Here is a 23,312-nt window from a genome sequence, read left to right on the forward strand (position 1 = left end):
TTTTTTGAAATATTTTTTTTTTTTAATTTACCGCCTGTAAAAAAAATTCAAAAATTATGAAAGGTCAGCTAATTTTAGTATCAGTAAAAATAATAATTAATAATTAATTAATATTAAAAAAAAAAAAAAAAAAAAAAAAAAATAGCAAAAATAGAAGCCCCACAGTCGGATTTGATCCGGTATTCCTCCAAAGGTGGCGATCCCCGACATAGAGCCCAGACATACACTTTACTAGTATAACATCCGGGGTAGTACGCTTTTCGATGCCGGGGCTTTGGAGAAGCAGTCCGCCACAGAACCACTGCAGGACTCGAAAGTTGATTGTCATTAATTGGATTTAAACTAAATAGTTATAAGTAAACTTATAAATATAAAAAGTAAAATTGACAGCAGACCGGACTCCTTCCTGGTACCTTTAATTTTCCTGCCGGACATGCGCACGAGTTGTAAAACTCAGCTCATATCGGCTCTCCATACCAAGGGGTCGAACCACTCGACCACTGCAGTACTAGAAAAATGACAGACATTAATTATATTTATGCCGACTAGTTTTAAGTAAATAAGGATTTAAAAAAATTAAACTAGACTGCAGACCGGGATTGAACTCTGGTACCTTCGGCCTGTCGGCCGCTGAGGGAGAACCTCAGGCCTGACGGCCTGTGAAGGGATCGAACCACTCGACCACTGCAGGAGTTGCAAGATACAAAATTTTATTTGTCAATTGTATTGTTAGCAAATAATAATAATAATGATGCCGATAACGGAATGGAATCTCTTTTACCGACAAACTTGTAGCTTTCGCGCCAAAAAGTATCAAAGTCAGCACACAGTGATAAAAATAAATATAAATCACCTGTACAAATAATAATTTATAAATTCATTTATGTAAATAATTATTGGGTAAGTATCAATAATTAATTATTTGATATTAAATACTCATTATTAATTTATAAATTTAAAAATTTCAGTTGCACTGGAGTTTGAGAATTAGGTTACTTTGTTGTGATACCAAACTGTGATTTAAAAAATAAATTAACTGTCAATATTGTAAATAAATAAATAAATATGAGTGATGACTCGGATGTTGGAGATCTTCTGGAAGATCTCCTGGCCAATGATGAGGAAGCGCCGAAGAAAGTAATCAAGGAGTTGGATTTTAATTTTCTGGACTCGGTTGAGGAGCAAAGTGACGGCCAGCAGAAAGTTGAGGAAAAAGTTGATAAAGACGCTTCGAAACTAATGCACGATGTGGATTCTTCGGATGATGAGGACAATAAGTACTTTGAGGAGCGAACTTATTCGGAAGCGGGGAGAAGTATAAAGGAGCTTTTGAAAAAGCAGCAGGATGACAAAGATCATTTGTCTGGACCAAGATCCAGTTCATCGGACGTAAATATTAAGGAAAAAGTTTATAACAATACATTTTCTAGAAGTCCACGTGCTGATTCAAAGTCTCAAGCTGGTGTTGGTGCTGGTAATAAAGTAAAAGAAGGACCGATCAAGGAATGGCTGAAGAAACCTTCGGATATTTATACAGATCCGATATTTGGTCTGCGGATTGTCAAGCCACTGATATCATCGAATGAGCTGGCAGAGCGCATGAAAGGACGTGCTGCTGTCACGGTATCGAAGGTCAAGAACTTTATCACCACTCAGGACCTCAACAACGACTGGGTGATAGCGGGAGTTCTGATCCAGAGATCCGCGACCAAGAAGTCACAGAACGGAAACGCCTACTGCATCTGGACCATCAGCGACCTTACGGAAAACGTAAACAGAGTGACGGTCTTCCTGTTCAAAGGAGCCTACAAGACATTCTGGAAGGTAACTGATGGTGTCGTCGTCGGTATCTTGAACCCCTCGGTCCTGGAGGCACGTAATGATAAAGACGAAGCAGCTCTGTCAGTTGACAATGCTCAGAAAATAATGATTCTGGGTAATTCCAAGGATCTTGGGCGCTGCAAGTCTGTTAAGAAGAACGGAGACCCTTGCAATGCCATTGTCAATGTCAATAGATGCGAGTACTGCATTTACCACGTGAAGACTGAGTACAATAAAGCTTCTAGGAGACAAGATTTGCAGACTGATCATATGAACAGAAAGTTTGGGACTAATTTTGGGTCGAAAAATAATTTAAATGCTGGTAGCAAAGGTTCCGGGATGTATTCACAAGCTAATCATCATACTAATATGCTAGTGGTACCAGCAAAACGTAATCTTAAAATGGAGCAGAAAGATTCTGAGCGATTGGCTTTGCTAACTGGAACTGGTAAGACTTCAAATCCTGGTCCAGGTGATTCAAAGCCTGGTGGAACTGGACTAGGACTAGGACTAGGAACTGGACCAGCAGAAACAGTTGAGTCGGCGAGTAAAATAAAAAACACAGACCGGTTACAGAAAATACGTGATTGGAATCCTAAGACATCAAATTTAATAGCTGGTGTCTTGTCACCATTGAGACCTACGTCAATTGCTGAAAAAGTAACGACTCCCAAGTGTACTCTGTCACCATTGCCACCGATTCCGCGACTTGGTTCTGGTCTTAAAGGAAGCACGATAGACTTCTCCGAGCCCATTACCAAGAAACACATCAACAAGGCCAAGAGAAATGCCATCGAGTGGGTGAAAAGCAACGGGGGCTTCAAGCAGTCGAATCCCAATAAAATAGCAGCCAGTCGGGAGAAAAAGGTAGCGGCCAGCAAGCGAACTCGCGAGGAACCAGAAGATCCTGAGCCTGCGGCCAAGAAAGCTGCCAAGGAGAGATTCAAGGAACTGATGGAAAAGACTTCGGCGCATGGAGATCTGATAGAAAGGTCACAGGAGAACGAGCAGGAAAAGTACTTCAATAAACTGGAGGCCAAGGAGAGAATGGAAGAGAAGATGATCAAGACTTTTAAAGTCGACTGCAAAGCGGTCAAGTGTTTGATCTGCAAGTACACGTCTTTCTCAGCGTCTGATCTCTGCAAGACTCAGAAGCATCCGCTGAGAGTAATCGACGCGGTCAAGAGCTTCTTCAAGTGCGGAGACTGCGGCAACAGGACTGTCAGTCTTGACAGGATTCCTTCAGTTACTTGTAATAAATGCAGCGGGTCCTCTTGGTTGAGGACCGGGATGATGGACGAGAAGAAGGTCGGGTTGGCCAGAGACAAGTTGTCCATTCGCGGAGGAGAACAAAAGTTCATTGGAGGCGACATTACGGACACGAGTCTCAGTCTTCTTGTTCCTGATACTGATTAACAATTGTAATTAATTTTTTAATTTTTTAAAACGTTAAAATATACTAGGAAATTAAATATAGGACTCAAGGATTAATTAATAATTAATTTGCATTCCTTTCACCTTTAATTTTTTTTTAATTTTTAAAATGAACTTTTTTTTTAATTGCATTGTCGGTAATTGGAATGTGATTTAATTGATCACCTTGACCCGTTTAGTATCGTTTATTATTATTATTATTTTTAACAAGACATATATTTTGTAATGGTATTCGTTTAAAAATATCGAGCATGTCGGGATCTGGATACGTTATTTTTATTTTAATCTCCAAAGTCAACAGTCGGCTATCACTCACACCCGCGAATCTTCTCGATGGACGATTTGAATTGGGCGCGCAATGCAAACTGATCTTTGTTATTGTTAACATTTTTATGTAAAAAAAAAACGTGATTTAACGCGGACTAACCACGATTTTAAATAACAATTTTTGTACATTACTCTAGCTTAATTAAATTAATTTTTTAATTAAAATCAGTTTTAATTGAGAAGAGGTTTCAGTTTTTTAACCACGCGGTCCCTTTTTTTTAAATCAATGATATCTTCTAAACTATTAGAGTTATGAAAAAATTTATGAGGACCTTTTTTGTAGAGAATTTAATTTCCTACAAAATTTCTCTAATATATTTTTATCATATTTTTGAAAATTAGGCTTATATTTTAATTTTTTGTAAAATAATTTAACGAACGTGCGAAATAAAAATTTTAAATACTTAAAAATTAATTACTGACTTAATTATTAATTTTACGATAAAATTTATAAGGATCTTTTTTTCAGATAATTAAATTTCCTAAAAAATTGTTCAAATAAACTTTTGTCCAAAACCTCTCCTTGAGCAATTAAATTACATTTGCTTATATTTAATTGATAAAAATAAAGAAAATTTCATTTTAAACAATTAGCAAATAAAAAAAATGCAACCGATTAATTGCACATCGAGTATTAATAATAACCTCAATAATATTTAAATTTAATTTTATTATTAATAAACATTGAACATAGACGTTAAATCAAACAGAAGTTAGAAATTGAGTTATCGGAACATAAAAAAAAAAAAAAATGATTTATACTTAAAATAATAATAATAATTATAATATTAATAGTGTTAACAGAACAATTAAATAGTGCGCATCGTACTGTACAAAATATTTTCTGTACACCAACTAGTATCCCGGGACTCGGACTCAATTATCAAAAGGTCCTAGAGCGCGTCCTGAGAAGATACGGGCTTTTAATATTTTTCAGTCCACACCTCAATTACATACTTAACATCTCAATACACTCATACATTATTATCACGCTTACAATATTTTATCTGTTTATTTTATTTCCATTCTCTGATTAAATTCGCAAGATTTTATTTAGTTTTTTTTTTTATCAAGTAGTAGGCAGGTTTTCAAGCTGGCATAAGTTTTACAGTCTTCGAGTTGTCATTCGTATTTTAAAATTAATTATTCATGTAAATAATTAATTATTTATTAATAAAACTTTGAATTTAATCCGTCGGCTCAAACTATTTTTGTTTTTTAGATTTTTATTTTCACTTTCCCAACATTCACGTGCATACTAAACTCAATTTCTTTATATAACTTCGCAAAAAACATCGCTGATCCATAATCATATGTTAATTGTTACAGTTACTGTAATTACTTTTAATTAATTAAATATTATTATCATTTATTCGCTTCCAATAAATTTAATTTTAATTAACACCGGGCAAAAAAAATTTTAACTTCAACAAGTTTTGCGATTTTTTATTTTATTATTATTCTTATTTTAATTGTGTAATATTTGTAATTTATTAATTGAAAATATTGTGAAATCGTAACGTAAACTCTCAACTTGGTAAATAATAATAATAAATTTAAACAACGACAATATTTTTAGCGCAAAAAGTTTTTTGATTACCAAAAAATACTTAACTCTTTACGCTCATCGTTGTTTTTTATTTATTCATTTATTTATTAATTATTATTTTATTTTATGTTAATTTGTAGTACTAAAATTTTCTTTACATTTTTTTAAAATTATTTCAGTAACTTCCGTTCCTTTTTTTTCCTGGTACCATAACGATCAAAATTTATTTTGTAGATGATAAAAGTTTTTGTATTTCGATTTATTTATTTGCTTAGTAATCATCCAAATCAAAATTATCGAACTCAATTTCTTCAAGCTGCATACTTTGAAAATCGACTTTGTATCGCAAAATACCTAAAAATTAAAAAAATATATTTATTTATTAGTTTAATTAACAATTAAATAATTTTTAAAATCATAATTCGGTATGCGATTAAGGGGATCGCTTTTTGTAGATTCTTATTCAAAATTTTAATGGTAATTATACAAAACTGGAACTTTCTTTATATATTTATCAAGACTTTAATTATTAATTAGCAAACACTTACTATAAATTTGTACTTTAGTTTGAATTTAAAATTACCGCCATTCATCTTATGGCAACAAATAAATTAAATTTTAATTTTAAATTCAAAATAACCGCGCGCACATAAAATTTCAAAAACTGCCGCCACCCATCTTACGGCAAAAAATAAATTATTAATTAGAAATCTATTATTTATATTAATTTGTATTAATCCACCGAAAAACCAATGAATCGATTAATGGAATTAATTTATAAATTTTAAAATTTTAATTTTTTCACGCCTTTGTATATTTACCATTAAAATTACTGCAATAAACTTTAAGTTTTGTAAAGAAAAAAAAATTGCAGTCCCCTTAAACAAATAAAGTAAATACTAATACTCTTGAATAAAAATTTACACAAAAATTCATAAATATATATATCTAATTACTATAATTATAATTACACTTAATTATAAAGCAGGTACTATACCTTTTCCAAAGTGCGAGCTAACAAAAAATTCAAAGATTAAAATTTGAGTATTAATTTATCTGAATTAATTATTTTAAAAGTATACGCATTGCAGTTATGAATGCGCTCTCTGTGCCGCCAGAGATCGATTGCAATAAAAGTAATTATATATATAAATATATGTAAATAAATAAGTAGTCCAATATTCAAAATCTCGGGCGGCAAATTTTAGCTCACACAGGTATAGCATGCTTGTACTTAAAAACTGAGACACTCAGTGACAAAAAAATAGAGTAAAGTAAAAAAAGAAAAAAAAAAAAAATCACAAGTGTCTCACGCCGCTACTCATCTAAATTTATAAAAATAAACCATGCAATGAATTAAGCTGTGTAAAAAGTCAAACTACGTCTATAATAAATCTACGTCTATCTTTTAAATAAATAATAATAATAAATGATAGTTCGTATTGATTTAGCCATCGTAAAAATCATTCAGCGAGCTAGGATTAAAAAATGTATAACGATTAATGGAAACGAAACAATTTTGGTTTAAAATAAATAAGAAGAATGAAGATCATGCCACTGATGTAGGATGCCGACGTCGACGTTAAATAATAACGAGTAAAATAAATGTAATGAAGAATAAAATATATATTTATATATATAAATTGCCAGGCATATAAATTCTATCTAAAGAATTTATATAAAATGGAAGAAAGCAACTGCGTGATACGATAAATAAAAGACTTTAATAAATTAATGAAGTAAAGAAACTTTTTTTTTTCTACTGAACAACGATAACGATGTGTTGCACTTTTTTAAAGCCAGAGATTTATAACAATTCTACCTGAATCGACACTGAGTATTATTTTGAGACGAATAACTTAGTAATCATCGAGGTCAACATCATCGAGAGGCTCATCGGCCTGCAGTGACTGGAAATCGACTTTGTAGCGTAGGATTCCTATATTTACAACAACACTCCACAATTATTAATATTATTCAAAGTTAGAATATATATTTTTTGTTTTAATTTACATGGCTGTTAATTTACTTCGGCTTTTTTTTAAATTTATTCATAAAATAGCCAAGCTACCTGATTTAATATAAACTATTTACTTTATTGTTAGTGCGATTATTGTTTTAATTAAGCGTCAAGAGTATTCTTAATTCTAATTATCAATTCGCTTTTACTAGTGACCAAGTAGTTTAGTTTGGTTCCAATTTATTGTCAGCGGATGTTCCTTTTATTTTTCAAATCTTTTCTACGCTAAAGTCAAAAAATTGACGTCAAGTTATTTAATAATGTGACAAATTATTTTGGAGTGAAATAATTTTTAGACGCGTAGACAAAATTTGAAAAAGGAACATTTAAAAGCGCGCGTAAGTGAAACCAAACTAGGAATAGATATTTGTAATAAAAGAAAAAAATTTTACCTCCGATTCCACCGAAACCTCTGACGAACTGCGAGCCTTCTTGGGATTTGTCGGTAATTATTTCTAAGGTGGCACCAAAACTTTTGTAATTATTCGCTAGCCATTCAAGCAGCGGTTGACACTCAACTAATTCTAACTCTACCCCACTCTGTAATAAATAGAAAGTTAATATATTTTTATAACTTAAAACGAATATATATATTTATGTATACATAAGTTACGTACTTCTTTGTCAGTAAAGTGAGTTTTGTCTTTTTCCTGTTCTGGAGTAAGATGTAGCACCTTTTCCTCGCCATTCGTGTGGTTCTTCAAAACGTACCGCTGGATGTCAAGATTCTCCCAGCAGATCAGAGTCTCGACACTGCCGAGCTCTAGAGCGCGAAGCGTATCCTCGACTCCGAAGCAATATTTACCAGTGTCTTGTGATATTTCATCAAAGTAACGGCCGATTAACTTTTTCTCCTGGATGAACTTTACGTTCTGAAGTGACTCTGCTGCCAGTTCAATTGCTTGGTTGAAACCGTTCTCACCTCCGTAAGAAACGTCCACCAGTTTTATTACTTTAGCTTGCAATCTCTGTAGAAGAAATATTTTTCATATTAAAATATGTAAATAATTATTTTATTTTAGGCTTCTATGAGTAATTAAATACATACGGGATCAAACATATCAGACTGACTGAGCTCTGTTTTGAAGTCAGCGCTACCAGCTAGGATAAGTCCAGCAATGTTGGGTTTGTCATTAGTAATGTACAATTGCGTCGCAACTTCAGCAACTTTTCGCACGTAATTGTGCCGTTTCTCCATACGCAATCGGGCAAAACGTAACGCAGATTGACCTCCTCTACCTGTTAATTTTTATTTCATTTATTATTAGTTTTAATTTATTTTTTACTTTAAGGACATTCTCAGACAGTGTCCTCCACTTTTGTCTTGATTTCAATTGACGCTTTAATTTTTTTTTTCAATTAATTGATAAAATTTTGTCTGGAATTCCCGTAATATTTATATTAAAATAAAATTTAAAAAATTACCGTGTTTTTTTGGTAAGTCGACAGTAAATTTATGAAGGACTTCGCGCGTGTTTCCTTGTAGTGTTCCAAACAGAGCACCATTACCATCCATTACAATGAAACCAAACTTATTATCGTCTGCCAGCAACGCCGTCAATGCTTCTGTGTGGAACTACGGCAAAAAATGAATAATTACAAGTAATAACTATAATTATTTGTTTTCTATTGTCACTAATAACAATAATAATAATAAATACCTTGTTGTCACATAAATATAAGGAAGTATTTATAGGTTTGAAAGGTTCAAAGTCAATGTTGACCTTCTTTTCTTTTCCTTCTTCGGTGACGATAGTCCCGCAATATATAACCAGGCCATTGGGAGGTACTGGAGTGAATAAATTATTTAAAATATTATTTTAAAAGTAACTCGTCATATATTTGTATATCTATTGATAGTTACCTTTGGTATATAATTTAAGTCGATGTTGTACAGATGTTATTGCACCAAGTACTGATAACCTATTTACACGTGACTTAATATTAGACGCGGTACCAAATTCATCGGCCAACATTTTACTGACCCGCGAGATTTGATCCTTCGGCGGAATTATCAGCGATATCATGCTCGTACCATTCCTGGGGTAATATTAATTATGTTAAGAAATTAATTAATTTAAAATACTAGACAAAGGCTCACCATATGTCGTACCAAGACAATAAAAAAAAACAAGAAAATAAATAAATAATTTACCCTCTGGCCATCTCGAGACTCTTGATGAGTTTCTTGATCTTCCAGATCTCGACATTCCTATCAGCGGAAGTTTCTTCGTTGGACATTTTAGCGCGTGGTGAGTCGCGTGGCTGGTTATGATACTGGAGTCACGCCGTGGCAATTAAATAATTACGGATTAAAATAAAAAAAAATAATAAAGGGGTTTCAGGACCAGCCTGATCCTCTCCTTAGACTTCAGGCCAAGTCCGAGATCGGGTCCAAGGGCAAGGGCAAGGGCACGACCAACTTAAGTATTCTGTAATTATTTGAATTAAATAAAAGAAATTAATTTATTTGATACGTAGTTTTGAGGTGCAAGAATATGCGGAGAAGCAAGATCATCAATATGAACTGACTAGATCCAGTTTATACCGGATTATGTCAGTGGAAGAATGTGTGGAGTGTAGAGCGATACGAGGATAGGAGGGAACTACAGCATTGCTACAAGTTATACTAGTGTGTCGTGTAGGTCTCACTCGTGTTCTGTCTCATTCACACCATGGCAACTGCCCAGCACTCCATCTTTATCACTCACTCTTTCTTATTCTCACATCGTGGCAGCAAACTCCCATCACCATCTACTGCCTTCACTCACCACTCGTACTCTGACTCACTTTAAAACATTTTCTATTTCATTTATTTTTTTTTCAAATGTATAAGATGGATCTTAGGTCTAATAAATTATTTTATTTTATTTATAATAAATGAAATTAATTTTATGCCACTTACTAAGTCGCCTCGCGACGGATTCCAGACTCCGGGCGCGTTTTTTTAACCGTCGGAGGACGGCGTGGACTCCGATGCGGGCGGAATACACTGCGTGACGACAATTGATACAATATATTTTTTTTTTTAATCCACGCACACGTCGGCCATAGGAAAAAGGCACTAGTCCAATGCTACAGTATGTGGACTCTATACTCTTCTGGAAAACTCTGTTAACGTCACTGCTGCTGCGGATACCGGTGGCGGCAACGCCATTCAATTTTTTAGTATAAAATACTCAAAATAATTTTTAAAGTTCAAATAAGTATTTTTTTACTTTAATTATTTATTTTTAAATTTTTTAACGGGAAAGTTTGTTTTATTCAAGAGCAGATTTTTAAATTAACGCCATTTTTGTTACGCGCTTCCGTTTTACTGACATCCAAAAAACCGCTACTGAGTTTCAAAATAAAATGGCGGGAAAGTTTAAATTTTTTAAATATAATCAATTCAAATTTCATATTTTAGTTTACTTTCGTAAAATAAGTGACGTTTCAATTGACAGGAGGGAAAAATTGGAGCAGGTTATATTAATTATTAGTAAAATTAATTAAAATTTAATTAAATATTTTTTTATCTAAACCTGTACAACAAAGAAAAAATTTCACCATTAATCTTCGTAATTAAAACTGATAAGTTTATAATATTTTATAAATGTCTTAATTTTCTGGCTTTTAAATTCCGCGCGCTGAAATACAAATTTTACATCCCGTAATTTTTTAAAATTTTTACTCATAAAACTCAACTGATTTTTTCAGTGGTCACTTTTATCAATCGGCGACCATCTCTGAGACAAAACAATCGACGAGCACAAAATACTGATACCTACAAGTCTAATTACACTGAACATGAAATCGAATTCGAAATCATAATTATTTATTTTAAATTTAAAGAACCAGGATGATCATCAATAGGTACTGAGTATTCTTGCACTGATTCTATTTCTTTTTCAAAAGATACTTTCGCAACTAAATTATTTTTTATTTTATTTTCTGGATCATCTCCAACCTTTGGTGAATCCGAGTCTGGTAAATTTGCTTCTGAAGGTAAAGACTCTTCATCAGAAGATTCCAGATCAAATAAAATTTTCCGAACTTCTCTCGCCCGCTTTGAAGGCTGGTTCAAATGCAGTGTAGGCACGGCTCCAGGTCTCAAAAATCTTCTCGTGCTGATGAGTCCTAGTAAGTAATGTTATTATTAAAAACTATCAAAACCTTTTACGCAGTAGATTAATATATTTGTACCTGTATAATAACTTTCTCGATTTTTAATGACATCCTCATCTTTAAAATGCCTGGAACATAACCTCGATGAACTAGAAGACTTGAAATTTTTATCAATCGCTCGCTCCCATAGCAAACGTCTTTTTTTATCTTTTGGAAAAGTAAAAGTTCCTTTTTCTCTGCATGAAGACACTGAGCACTTGGTCATGGTCGTAAGTTTTATTGTTTTTAAAAAATAAAAAAAATAATTCAAATAAATTTTCACAGGTACAAGCAACAACTTGACATTTTACCACCACCTGGTGGCTAAATTCCACATAATCCAACTTATCATCAGAAGACTAAACAGTCAAGTAAATAAATGTCATAATTCCGCCGACTCACAATAAGGTAAGCACATGTTTGTTTTACTAGACAATTACACCTAGACAATGAATAAAAATAATTGTTATTTTTTTTTTGGAGACTTTTGAAATGACCGCGATTCTGGGTGGAGGCATAGCCGGTCTGTCGGCGGCATTTTACGCCCTGGAAAACCCACGTCTAGGTGCTTTGACTCTTTACGAAGCATCTGACCGTCTTGGAGGATGGATACGAAGCAAGAGATCACCTACAGGAGCGATGTTTGAAAAGGGTCCTCGTACCATGCGATCTACTGGAGTCGGTGGTCACAATACTCTTCGTATTGTTGAGGAACTCAATTTAACTGACCGGGTGATCAGCATTGGGCCGAAACATCCGGCAGCTAAAAATCGGCTCATATATGCTGACAAAAACTTACACGTTTTGCCAAGCTCATTCATGGACTTATTCAAAGTACGCGCGCCGTTTAAACGTCCGCTCATCTTGTCGCTTTGGAAGGAGTTGAAGACTCCGAGCATTCAGAAAGACGACGAGGATTTGTACAGTTTCGTTGAAAGGAGGCTGGGTAAGGATGTCGCGGAGTACTTGATCAGTCCGATGGTTTGCGGGATAGCTGCTGGAGATGCTAAAAAATTGAGCGTTAATTTTCTGATGCGGACGATGTTCGAAGCTGAGCAGAAGCACGGCTCCATTTTGAAGGGAATGCTGAAGACCAATAGACTGAAGGAATCTATTGATAAGAAAAAGCTGGAGGAGAAGAATGATATGTTGTTGGGACGGACTATCAAAGGCTCTTCGAAGTTAGCTCTAAGAGCAGACCGGGAAAAATGGGCCGTATGGACACTAGATGGAGGACTTGAGCAATTTCCTATCGCGATGGCGGAGCACGTGGGGGATAAAGTTGATGTGCAGTTTAAAAAGTGCAGTAACTTGACTTTTGCACCCGGGAAAGTTGACGTTGAGGTTGATGGTAAGGTTCAAAAGTTTGATAAAGTAATCTCTAGTCTTCCGGCTAAAAATCTTGCGCAGATTGTCAGAAAGCAGCATCCGGAATTGGCGGATGAGTTAGAGGCGATACCTAGTGTTACAGTTGCTGTTATTAATTTTGAGTTTGAGGAAAACATTTTGCCTTGTGAAGCTTTTGGTTTCTTGGTCCCGCCGAACCAGAACTTGCCATTGCTCGGAGTTATTTTTGATTCGTGTGTTTACCCACAAAAATCAACGGTAAATATTTTAAATATTTTATTTATTTATATTAAATATGTCGAGATAAAATTATAAAAAATAATTTGTTGTGAATTTTTCGAGATTCTGTAAATTTAAATTAAACTTTTATTTTTTACCAAAATATTTAAAATACTGCTAAAGTATCCAAGACACCAGAAAAATGTATCAGACCAATGTTATAGAGAATAAGATTGTCTACAAAAAAGGTCTCTATGCATTTTACCATAAATCCAATAGTTGAGACAATAAATTTAAAAAGTAAATTTGACCGGGAAATTTATGAAAAATATTTTTTTAAAATTAAAAATTCTTAACAAGTATCTCATTGGCTTAAAACTTTGTTAAATTTATAATAATAAATTACAGGTAGTAACAGCGATGATGGGCGGTGCGTGGTTTGATCATCATTTCAGTAACAATCCAACGGAAGACAACTTACTATCGATTGCATTGGAACAACTGCGTACCACACTAAATGTTAAAGTTAATCCGGTGAATGTTGACGTTGAAATCTTGAAGGACTGTATTCCCCAGCAGATTGTTGGTCACGACGCACGTATGAAACGGATACGTGACTATATAACTGACCATGGAATGGCTCTAGCGATTTGTGGTTCTTCTTATCAAGGCGTTGGTGTTAACGACGTTATTCTGTCATCGAAAAACGCCATTGATGATATTTTATTGTGAGTATAAAATAAACTATCAACTAATTTCACACGTTAATACTAAGTATAAAGAAAGGGCAGCAAAATGGGCTCATATTTTTTTTTTGTAACTACAAAGAGACAATGCGGAAATTCGAGCCACGGGAAGTTCTAATAATTATTTGGAGATTTGAAAAAAATAATGGGTCTATTATGGTCTCTCCCTTTCTTTATTTACTTAAAATGATAATAAAAATAATAATAATAATAACAATAATTACTTTCCAGACGTGATATAAATGCATGAAATTACATGCCAATCATGCATTTATGTACAGACTGTAGTTGCTGAGACTAAACATGCGATATGTAAATAATAATTTTTATAAGTAATTAACGTAAAATAAAAATTATTTGTGATAAATGAATAAATAAATAAAAAAATTATAAACTAAACTGTTGCAAATGCGAATGGATTTAAATATTTATATTGCACATTCCAATAAAAATATAATTAAAAGCTAAGTACAATATTTTTTTAATGAATAATTATAAGTTGTGTACATGCGATGAAATGTACTCCGTAACGTTAAATAATAATAATAAGTACTGAGATTTAAATAATTACTTGTTATTTATTGATTAACGGTACCTGCGTATTTAACTTCATCAAAAGCTTTTCGCGCTTTCTTTAATTCTTCGTTCATTGTCAAAAGATCTTTTACACGCGCGTATTTACGTGGATCTTTTCTTACTGAAATTAAATATTATTTATTAGTTTAGATTTTCAGTTTACTATTGACTTTATTAAATTACCTAGAAAGACAATGTCCTCGACTTGGACTCGTCCGGTACGTCCTATTTCCATCGCACGATGAGTCATTTCTGTGATATATTCGATAACTAAATCTTCTAATAAATCGACGCTCTCGGTGTAGGGATTTTGGTCGTCGCCGAATCCATACATCATGCAACGCAACTCCTTGGAGAACAAACGTTTACGTCCACTAGGTAATGATCCAATTGGTACATCAGTTTCCTCATCTTCAAACTTAAAATAATTTAAATTATTATTTTTACAAAAATCTTCTCTTAAAGGGATAAAAATTTTTAAAAATTAAATTAATGTGAATGTAGCAGACATCAAACGATTAATAAATTAAAAATAAATAAATTAATTGAAATTATAAAATTTAAAAAAAAAGCGTGAGCTACTTTTCCATTTATTTAGATACCCATTTTTTAATTTTTACTCTACTTCAATTTTATTTATTCAAAAATTTAAAAAATTACCACTTGTCAGTTACATTCACACTCATACAATTAATTATTTAGCGTTAATTTGAATTATAATTTTAAATGTCAACTGCTGTCAAAAAATAGAAAATTATATTTAAAAAAAAAAATTAATAGTTGACTAAAATTTAAAATAAAAAAATATATTTAGAGGTTAGAAATAAAAAATATTTACTTGTTCAAAACCTTCTTCATTGGCCATTACAATAATTTATGACTTAAAATTTGTCAAATAATTATTAAAAATAATTAATTTACGACGTATTTACTTTAAAAGTTTATTGATAAAACAATTATACGTGATATATATATTTAGATATCAATCAAAACATCAACAAGCTACAGCTAGACGATCAGGATCTGATTATTTATGAAAAATAAACTCTGCAAGATGGAGTCGAGATACACACAAGTAAGTGACACACACACACAAAATATATATCTACACATGTCATGAAAGGGTAATTAAAAGAGCGGTTTACTTGAAAGTTAAATAAAAAACATCTAAAAACATGAAGGTCAAGTAAACTTAAAATTTATCAGATATCACACATGCAATAGCGTTAACTGATCTATATAATTTAAATAATACACAAGTGCAATTATCAGACATATAAACTTTAATGAGATGCCCTTGGGTAATTCAAAGATTGCCCTCTTATTCTCTTACTTTTTTTATTATTATTACCCCCCATTTTCATTTATACAGATATATTCATTTATTGGAGGTGTTTAAATAAATGTCAAAAAGCGCGCGCAAGCTCAAATCAAATCAGTCGGAGGTTTGCTTCAGTAAACTCGGAACTATCGAAACAAAAACATAAGCTGCAGTTTATAACTTTTTTTTTATTTTATATATTTTATTTTTACTGTAAATTATTTTAATTATTTATTTGGTAAACGATAAATTAAATTTTTTTTTTAAATTCAAATTTAAATTTTAAGCTCAGTGGAATTATTATTTTTTTAAAAATAAAGTACTGGACATAAACAAGTTAAATTAATCAATAAACTTGTCTGTAGACTCGTCAATAAATATACACACTTTAGCCTCAATATATATGAGTTTTTATATTTATTTATTTATGTTATAAATTTAATTGGTGTTTAAAATTTAATTTATTTTGTTTTCGGGACAGGATGAAATGTCTAGAAAAAAATCAATGTAAGTAATTTAACTCTGGGTTTTTTAAAATTTTAAAGGGGTTTGAATTTTAGATTGAAGGATAAAAGTAAAACGATGACAGTAAGCAATAGGAGTGATGTCATAAGTAGCAATTACTTGGGAAGTAGTTCAATGAAAAGTAAAACGAATCAATGGCCTGAAGAAACTGGATCGTCAAACTGGGACGGAAACAGCAGAGCGACTTCGTCGTCTTGGCCGGAAGACATCGAGGAGGCGGCGACAAATAAAGTTTTGAAATTGTGGGCTGCTGTAGAGAGAACTCTGTACAAAGAAGATGACCAGGTCAAGCTTGGAGATGTCATGGATGAGTGCATTCAGTGGAGAACCCAGATCCCGCATTACAGGATCGTGGGGAAAAATATCGAACCCAAGGATGATGATGATGATGATGATGAAGAAGAAGAAGTAGTAGTTGAAAGTGTTGAGCCAGATAACAAAATCGAGGTAATTTTGATGAGTAATTAAATTTTATTTAATTAATTGATTTATTGGTGGATTTTTTTAGGAGTTGAGTCCGAAGGATCAACACTTGATCCAGATAAAATGTGAACAAGTACTAGATAGACTGTTGGAGTTCATTATGATTGAGTTAGAAAAAGAAATGGATGATGATAACGTTAATAATGACAGTAGTAATAACAAGTCAATGGATAGTCTAGACCAAGTATTGAGAATAGCACCGGCGCCAACCTACAGCGGTAGACGATTTAATACAAATAGAGATAAATACAGTAGTAAAAGTAATGGTAGCAGTAAAAGTAGTGCCAATTTAAATAAATTTGAGTCGTTCGAATTGACGGAACGCAATGACACGGCTTTGAAAGCACTTAGAGACAACAAAGACGCGGACTATGGCATTATTGACTATGACTATGATGTGGAGGATGATGATGAGGATGAGGATGAGGATGATGAGGACAGGACTGATGCTAAGCTTGGTAGAAATAAACTCGGCACTGTTTTCAACAACAAAATTGTTGTTAGTCCGGTACCCTTTGCTGTTACCACCCGCGAAAGTTTTTGCACTTTAAAAACAACGCCCATTAAGTACGCGGGTCATCTATTAGAGCTTTCGACGCCTCAAGGTGATTTTTTATTTATTTTAAGTTGTAAATTATTTTATGATGCTGATATTTTTTCGACATGAAAGCTAGCCGACGTCTATTAATTTTTGAATTTTTTTAAAAACGATAAATTATAAATAAAAAATCCAAAAATTTTTAATTGTCTACTAATTTTAGGATCATGATATTTTTTATAGTTTTTAAATTTTTATTTATTTAATTATGAAGCTATTTTTTTTTTTAAGGATTTAATAGAAATATGAACTCGGCATCTAAATTAAATTCTATGCAACGTAAATCGCCGATGAGGTCACAGAGACACTCATCGTGGCAGTCATCAGTAAATCCAACGTGGCCTAAAAATGTAAGACTTGCTCCTATTGATCCTTCGCGTTTACCCAGCAGTAAAAATCGGTAATTATCTTCATTATTATCAGCCATACATATTTTTATATTTGAAATCAACTCTCAGAAGACGTCAATTCAATTGATGTCTTTGGACTAAGGAATACAATTAATGACTTGATTCTGATTAAAAAATTTAAAATGAATTTTTTTTTAAGATCGATAGGGTCACCGACGATTCAACATCGGAATCGCAATTCACTGAGTCCTATCTCACGAACTGTAAAACCGTCATCGAGCTCTTACTACTTCAATGGTGATGATTTTTTGGAAGTAACTGGCAAGCAAATAACACAGTCTGCAAAGTTGACGCGATTAAAGACGGGGAGAGACAGTTCGAACAACAGACACATCAAGAAATCCGCAAAAAGTATTTCGAAAATTTGAAGATTGTTAACATATTAATTTGTATGAATATTTATATGCGCGTTATAGAATAATTAGCGGCAAATAAAAAATTAAAAAGAGTAAAAATAATAAATAATCACTCGTTAAAAATTTGCATGTATAAATTTAAATTTGAATATTAAATTATTGAAGTTTGTAAAAAATATTATGATTAGAAATGACGTTCGATATAAAAGAGTCTACCTCACGTTTTTTATAAATTAATTTAAAAGATGGATGTATTTTATAAGTAATTGAGATAAAATAAACAATTATCGAATTAACGCCCTAGTTTTGAATTAATTTAATAAATTTATAACTTACATATTTTTCAGACCTCAGAAAATGGTTTTGAGAGAAAATAAACAGCCGCAGTGTAACTCATTATATTTTTTCCCCATTTCTAATAAGTTATTTTTCGAACATTTAAATCTACCGCGCGAGTAATAAGGATAATTAATAAATTATTGATGAAAATAGATAATCTCGAGTATACTTTTTAGTCTAATTAATGTAATTATGGACACAAATAAATTTTAATAAAATTATTAAATTTCAATTTTTAAATTTCGCGCCAAAGTGGTGTTACGTTCAAATTTTAGCTGAAGTGGGGGTAGGAGAACGAATCACAGAATCGATTGCATAGTATCAACTAACGGTCCAATAGCGGCAGTCAGTATCATCGGCAACAGCAGTAGTAGTCCAGATCCTTCTTTACGGTGAAATTGAAACACAGTATTGCAGTTAATTCGCGGAATTATGTGATTGTTTAATTAAAATGTGCAGTGTTTATAAAATTTAAATTGTGTAAATTATCTGTGGTGTCGTTAAGTGTTGATTGTTTAGTGCTAGTGTATATTGTTGCTGATAGCTGATGCTGACGACTTCCAAGTTCCTGAGCAAAATCATCTGGCATCGTTTGGTGGGAAATAGCAGTTAAGTGACGTTTTTTAGCTGAAATACACTTGGAGCAATTTAATTCAAATCTCCAAGTGTATTAGGACACCCTTCTGCATATTATTTCTCTACCAAGGTTTGTTAAAACACTAAAGTGTTTTTTTTTATTTTAAATATTTTTATCATATTCTGCCGCCATTTTATTTTGACGTACCATTTTTAATTAGTCGGCAATTTCTAATAATTTATTTTTAAAATTTTTAAATTTACCGCGCAACTAATAATAATTAACAAATTAATCACTCGGTGCATTTGGAAATGCTCTAGCTCTAGCTCTTGCTAAAAATTCAAATTTTTAAGTGTACCTCTAATGGCATCTCTTGACACTAAAAGAAACTAGTGCACCAGTAGGTTTTTATCGACCTGGGGAATATTGAACAATTCTAAAGTTTTTTATACGTGTGTGTGTGTTGTTGATGTGATGTTGACATTTCTCAAGTTATTTGAATGACATAATTATTTTTATAATTATGGATACCACAGTTTTAATTTCAATTGCTGTTGGCATTATCACAGTTATTATTTTTTTAACAATATGGTCGACTAGAAGTAAAGGTTTGTTTTTATTATTTTTTATTTTTTAAATTTAACCTCCATAATTTTTTTTTTTCTTTATGACAACCAGATGTTTTTGTTTCACTTTAATGTTTGTTATTAAAAAAATTTTGTTTCAATTATTTAAATAATTTGTTTTATTTAAAATAACGAATTGTTTGAATTTTTTTGATAATATTTATTAAAAAAATAAATTTCTGAATTTTTTAAATTTTTTCAACAGGAAAAAATGAAAAAGAAAATGAAAACCCTCGACCACGTGGTCAACCAGTACGAAGAGCTGCTGGAGTAAGACATGCACGACGTATGCAAGTGAATCGTCATGCTGCTGGTCCGGAACCTAGAGGAGAAGACGCTGGTGGAGAAGAATCAGATGGAGAAGATGACAAAGTACCAGAATTTCCCGAGGGTAAAATCGGAGCTAAGAAACGCGCGAAATTGGAAGCTAAGGCGGAAAAAAAACAAGCGCGTGAAGCGATGGAACGCGAACGGGAGGAGCGCAAGAAGCGGGAACAGCAGCAGCAGGAGGAAATTGATAAACTTCGGGAGCGAGAGCGCGCCGAGGAGCTCAAGCAGGAGGAGCTCGAGAAGAAAGCTCGTGAGGAAAAGGAGAAACGGGAGCACGAGGAGTATTTGAAGATGAAGGAAGCCTTCAGTGTTGAAGAAGAGGGCTTCGAGCAGAAGGACGTAGACGAGGAGAATCTTCTCGAGGAGTTTGTCAAGTACATAAAGCTCAACAAGGTCGTCGTCCTGGAGGATCTCGCCGGGCACTTTAATCTCAAGACTGCGAGCGCCATCGATCGGGTCCAGGCGCTTCAAGCCACCGGAAGACTCACCGGCGTCGTCGACGACAGAGGGAAATTTATTTACATCTCCCAAGAAGAGCTGGAGGCAGTCGCTAAGTTTGTAAAGCAGCGCGGGAGAGTCAGCATCACCGAGCTCGCAGAAAATTCAAACCGGCTGATTAGTCTCACTCCCGGAAATCAGACTGTCGAAACTAATTAATGTTAATTTTTATTTATTTTCAAATTGTTATTTAAAATCGTCTGTTCATAAATAAATTTAAATAATTATTTTATTTTCTGTCTTTTACTTATTTTTCGTCCACTCGTTCAATCATTTTGCATTTGAAAATTTATGAAAAATAACTAATTATAGATATATATTTATCTAGTTTTTTCTAGATTTCGACTTGTCAGTAAATAAAGTTGTAAATAACCGACGATGTAAATATTTTTTTTTTAAATATTCTAATAATTATCGCAATGTCTTGAGTCATATCAAAAATGTTGATAATTTATATTTTAAATATTAAAAGTTATTGTGATGACGCATTACAAAGTTTCCTCTACGCAACACGAAAATTAACATAATTTTTATAGTGAGAAATTTCCCTTTTTTCAATTGGCTGAAAAAATTTTCAAATTTTTAAAAAGTTTTGTCAACTTTATTGGAGTAAATTGCAAAAAATATTTTTAAAAATTTGAAAAGTATTTTTGCAGACGAAAAAAATGGAGGCCAAAATGGGCGGCGAAAATTTTTGGTTAATTATTGGAGTCAAGGAATTTTTATTAAAAATGCATCGTGTAGATTAAATGAAACGGCTGGTGGTTAAAAGGGTTAATGAGCTAATAAAGAAAAGAAGTTAGGAAAAATGTTAGGTAATAAATATAATAAAATATTCAAAATGGCTTGACAGCATGACGACACTGGAATCGGTATTGCATCAGATTCCCGTTTACCTTACGACCAACGAGATAAAGCATACAAAGTTGTCTTACTTCCCTGAATGTATAATTTTTCCTCTACGTTTATTAAATATTTATTAATTACTAATCAATTACTTTTCATTTGAACTTATGATAAATATATATATGAATAATCTTCATTTACTGGCAATTAAAATTCTTCGGCCATTTTTCTTTTCTTCAGTATCTGCATGACCTTCTTTAGATTTTTTTCATTTAAATGAATAAAAAAAATGAATTTGGTTTCGATTTTTAAAAATTTTACAAATAAAATAAAAAATTAGAAATTCCGAATTAAATTTTTTTTTCGGAGTAAACAAAAATATAAATTAGAAAAAAAAAACGTATTAACAATAAATAAAATAACATAATGGTGTCTACGTGCAAATAGTCATGTTCGTTTAATGAATATAAATTTCCATTGACCTCGCGATGCCTTGTCCACGTGAACTGCCGGTTGGTTCCTTTAAAAAACTACCTAGTGAACACGTGAACAGAAGAAGGAATTTACGAAATTTCTAAATGAGTAAAGGAGTAAACAGGCTGAATAAATTTTTCCATACATGTATATATATATGAGTATTTAAATATACAGGACAAGATAGTTGTCCTATCAAATGTATGCGGATTGCGGTCTGCCTCTTCTTCCACCGTCCGCCGTCCGCCTTCCACCTGGACCACTTCTGTCTCGAGAAGAAGGGGATCCAGTGTATAAGCCTCCAACTTCACATTCTCGTCCCAGTCATTCGATCCTCGTTCCTCACAATTGGATTATTAAAAATTTATAAATATATATACTGAGTATTTATTCAATATATATTTTCTTCAATTAAAATTATTTAGATTGACTTTTTAAGTTATTTAATTAAAATTTTTTCATAAGTAATTAGTGATTGTAACTAACGTTCAATCAGACCTTATGTGTCGATGAGGTGCAAAGTTTTAGATTGTCAAGGAAATTCCCCAACATTTTTACCAAGTGTCAGGTAATTATTTTTTTTTGTTTTTGTATGGGAAATGAAGTAAATTATTTTTTTAAAATTAAAATATGGCGGTAATTTAAAATTTAAAAATTTTATAGGCTTGCAAAAAATCTGAGATCACGCAAAGGAAGTAGATGTGGTAATTCTGGAAATCGATTAGAGCTTTTAGTACTTGTACATTTACATCACGTGCCATAGAGTAAGTATTTTATTTTTTTTATAGAGAAATTGTTTTATTTATGATTAATAGATTAAACTTATTTTTTTTAGTTATCGGAGATAAATAAAAAATATCTGAAAGTAACAAGAATATTTATTAGAGCAGTGAAAATATTTATTATATAAATTAATAAAGTATTTTTTAAAAATTGCTGTCGAGCCACTGTTGATCGCGGTGGTCGGTAATTATTATTGACGAAGGAATACTTTTATTGAAAAATTCAAAGTATCATTTTAATTGACATCATGGTACATAAACAGTACAGCACTTCCCTCAAGGGTCCATACCAAGAAGTCAAGTAAGTTTTTTTTTTAATAATTATTTATCATTCAAAACTGCTGTAAATTAAAAAAAAATTTTTTTGAATTTATCGTGGCGGGAAAGTTTGAAAAATTTTTTTAAATTTATCAGTTGGATATTTTTGAAAAAAACAAATGATTAATTCTTATTAATATGATTATTATTTTTCCAGGAAGGACAAACAGATAGCGGATAAAAAACCATCGACATCATACAAAAATAGTGACAAAAACGATAAAAATAACCCTTGGGGACCGGTTTTCAAAAACAAACAAAACTTTATTGACATGCATATGTTTTAAAATTATTATCCGATTCATTGAATGGCAGCCATGACCCCAGCGAGTCTTATGGAATTTTTAAATTTATTTTTTAATTCATTAATTTAAAATTTTCGACTCAAATTAAATTAATAAATTAAAAAATTAAAATAAAAATTATACGATTATGATAAAAAAAAAAATTCCTTCGCAGTAACGACTAATTCGCATCAATTTGTTTCTTGCATCGCATCAACACAGGCATTATTAATTAATTAATCAATTAATTTAAAAAAATTCAGAGGCATTATGACAGAAAATCACTAGTCAATTTATTGTTAAATAATTATATAAATAAATGATTATATAATCGGCTTGTTATTGTTATTATATTTATAA

General features: G+C 32.2%; 7 protein-coding genes across 10 annotated transcripts; 4 read left to right on the forward strand and 3 right to left on the reverse strand.

The window, feature by feature from the left end:
* The first annotated feature begins 490 nt into the window (after window positions 1–490).
* Window positions 491–4,005, forward strand: LOC103570773 (protein MCM10 homolog). The gene is made up of 2 exons (XM_008548632.2): window positions 491–900; window positions 969–4,005. Exon 2 carries the CDS (start codon window positions 1,066–1,068, stop codon window positions 3,235–3,237), a length of 2,172 nt encoding a protein of 723 aa, XP_008546854.1. The 5' UTR covers window positions 491–900; window positions 969–1,065; the 3' UTR covers window positions 3,238–4,005.
* A 227-nt stretch (window positions 4,006–4,232) lies between these two features.
* On the reverse strand, window positions 4,233–10,159 carry LOC103570771 (eukaryotic peptide chain release factor subunit 1). Its single transcript, XM_008548631.3, has 9 exons — window positions 10,057–10,159; window positions 9,307–9,583; window positions 9,016–9,191; window positions 8,813–8,940; window positions 8,577–8,727; window positions 8,200–8,390; window positions 7,769–8,119; window positions 7,544–7,691; window positions 4,233–5,485 (listed from the first exon to the last, which is right to left on the reverse strand). The coding sequence occupies exons 2-9, from the start codon at window positions 9,390–9,392 to the stop codon at window positions 5,403–5,405; spliced, it is 1,314 nt and encodes a 437-aa protein (XP_008546853.1). The 5' UTR covers window positions 9,393–9,583; window positions 10,057–10,159; the 3' UTR covers window positions 4,233–5,402.
* Window positions 10,160–10,716: 557 nt separating this feature from the next.
* Window positions 10,717–11,586, reverse strand: LOC103570767 (uncharacterized). The gene is made up of 2 exons (XM_008548623.3): window positions 11,337–11,586; window positions 10,717–11,270 (listed from the first exon to the last, which is right to left on the reverse strand). The coding sequence occupies exons 1-2, from the start codon at window positions 11,521–11,523 to the stop codon at window positions 10,969–10,971; spliced, it is 489 nt and encodes a 162-aa protein (XP_008546845.1). The 5' UTR covers window positions 11,524–11,586; the 3' UTR covers window positions 10,717–10,968.
* LOC103570768 (protoporphyrinogen oxidase) lies at window positions 11,512–14,008 on the forward strand. Its single transcript, XM_008548624.2, has 5 exons — window positions 11,512–11,527; window positions 11,583–11,705; window positions 11,781–12,902; window positions 13,272–13,591; window positions 13,841–14,008. Exons 3-5 carry the CDS (start codon window positions 11,790–11,792, stop codon window positions 13,857–13,859), a joined length of 1,452 nt encoding a protein of 483 aa, XP_008546846.1. The 5' UTR covers window positions 11,512–11,527; window positions 11,583–11,705; window positions 11,781–11,789; the 3' UTR covers window positions 13,860–14,008.
* LOC103570769 (transcription initiation factor TFIID subunit 13) lies at window positions 13,470–15,247 on the reverse strand. Of its 2 annotated transcripts, XM_008548627.3 has the most exons (4): window positions 15,024–15,247; window positions 14,369–14,603; window positions 14,205–14,306; window positions 13,470–13,556 (listed from the first exon to the last, which is right to left on the reverse strand). In XM_008548627.3, exons 1-4 carry the CDS (start codon window positions 15,048–15,050, stop codon window positions 13,552–13,554), a joined length of 369 nt encoding a protein of 122 aa, XP_008546849.1. In that variant the 5' UTR covers window positions 15,051–15,247; the 3' UTR covers window positions 13,470–13,551. The 2 variants fall into 2 exon arrangements, with proteins under 2 accessions (XP_008546849.1, XP_008546847.1); XM_008548625.3 differs by lacking the exon at window positions 13,470–13,556 and having other exon boundaries at window positions 13,764–14,306; window positions 15,024–15,243.
* Window positions 15,201–18,115, forward strand: LOC103570770 (uncharacterized). Of its 3 annotated transcripts, none has more exons than XM_008548628.3 (6): window positions 15,217–15,260; window positions 15,988–16,013; window positions 16,067–16,478; window positions 16,540–17,119; window positions 17,344–17,512; window positions 17,662–18,115. In XM_008548628.3, exons 1-6 carry the CDS (start codon window positions 15,219–15,221, stop codon window positions 17,888–17,890), a joined length of 1,458 nt encoding a protein of 485 aa, XP_008546850.1. In that variant the 5' UTR covers window positions 15,217–15,218; the 3' UTR covers window positions 17,891–18,115. The 3 variants fall into 3 exon arrangements, with proteins under 3 accessions (XP_008546852.1, XP_008546850.1, XP_008546851.1); XM_008548629.2 differs by lacking the exon at window positions 15,217–15,260 and adding an exon at window positions 15,652–15,744; XM_008548630.2 differs by lacking the exon at window positions 15,988–16,013 and having other exon boundaries at window positions 15,201–15,260.
* Window positions 18,116–19,239: 1,124 nt separating this feature from the next.
* On the forward strand, window positions 19,240–20,480 carry LOC103570765 (DDRGK domain-containing protein 1). The gene is made up of 2 exons (XM_053739196.1): window positions 19,240–19,402; window positions 19,626–20,480. Exons 1-2 carry the CDS (start codon window positions 19,318–19,320, stop codon window positions 20,405–20,407), a joined length of 867 nt encoding a protein of 288 aa, XP_053595171.1. The 5' UTR covers window positions 19,240–19,317; the 3' UTR covers window positions 20,408–20,480.
* Window positions 20,481–23,312: the final 2,832 nt, after the last annotated feature.

This window comes from Microplitis demolitor, chromosome 5 (assembly GCF_026212275.2).
Source record: "Microplitis demolitor isolate Queensland-Clemson2020A chromosome 5, iyMicDemo2.1a, whole genome shotgun sequence".
NCBI lineage: Eukaryota > Metazoa > Arthropoda > Insecta > Hymenoptera > Braconidae > Microplitis > Microplitis demolitor.

Coding starts and splice junctions, on each gene's coding strand:
- LOC103570767 (XM_008548623.3), bottom strand. CDS start 11,523: ATGACCAAGTGCTCAGTGTCTTCATGCAGAGAAAAAGGAACTTTTACT. Junction 11,271..11,336: donor TCGAGAAAGTTATTATACAG/GTACAAATATAT, acceptor ATTACTTACTAG/GACTCATCAGCACGAGAAGA.
- LOC103570770 (XM_008548628.3), top strand. CDS start 15,219: ATGAAAAATAAACTCTGCAAGATGGAGTCGAGATACACACAA. Junction 16,014..16,066: donor ATGTCTAGAAAAAAATCAAT/GTAAGTAATTTA, acceptor TTTGAATTTTAG/ATTGAAGGATAAAAGTAAAA. Junction 16,479..16,539: donor AGCCAGATAACAAAATCGAG/GTAATTTTGATG, acceptor GGATTTTTTTAG/GAGTTGAGTCCGAAGGATCA.
- LOC103570771 (XM_008548631.3), bottom strand. CDS start 9,392: ATGTCCAACGAAGAAACTTCCGCTGATAGGAATGTCGAGATCTGGAAG. Junction 7,692..7,768: donor CTCACTTTACTGACAAAGAA/GTACGTAACTTA, acceptor TATTTATTACAG/AGTGGGGTAGAGTTAGAATT. Junction 5,486..7,543: donor AGGTTTCGGTGGAATCGGAG/GTAAAATTTTTT, acceptor TTTAATTTTTAG/GTATTTTGCGATACAAAGTC.
- LOC103570773 (XM_008548632.2), top strand. CDS start 1,066: ATGAGTGATGACTCGGATGTTGGAGATCTTCTGGAAGATCTCCTGGCC.
- LOC103570768 (XM_008548624.2), top strand. CDS start 11,790: ATGACCGCGATTCTGGGTGGAGGCATAGCCGGTCTGTCGGCGGCATTT. Junction 12,903..13,271: donor TTTACCCACAAAAATCAACG/GTAAATATTTTA, acceptor AATAAATTACAG/GTAGTAACAGCGATGATGGG.
- LOC103570765 (XM_053739196.1), top strand. CDS start 19,318: ATGGATACCACAGTTTTAATTTCAATTGCTGTTGGCATTATCACAGTT. Junction 19,403..19,625: donor ATGGTCGACTAGAAGTAAAG/GTTTGTTTTTAT, acceptor TTTTTTCAACAG/GAAAAAATGAAAAAGAAAAT.
- LOC103570769 (XM_008548625.3), bottom strand. CDS start 15,050: ATGGCCAATGAAGAAGGTTTTGAACAA. Junction 14,604..15,023: donor ATGAAGAAGGTTTTGAACAA/GTAAATATTTTT, acceptor AATTATTTTAAG/TTTGAAGATGAGGAAACTGA. Junction 14,307..14,368: donor CGAGGACATTGTCTTTCTAG/GTAATTTAATAA, acceptor ATTTAATTTCAG/TAAGAAAAGATCCACGTAAA.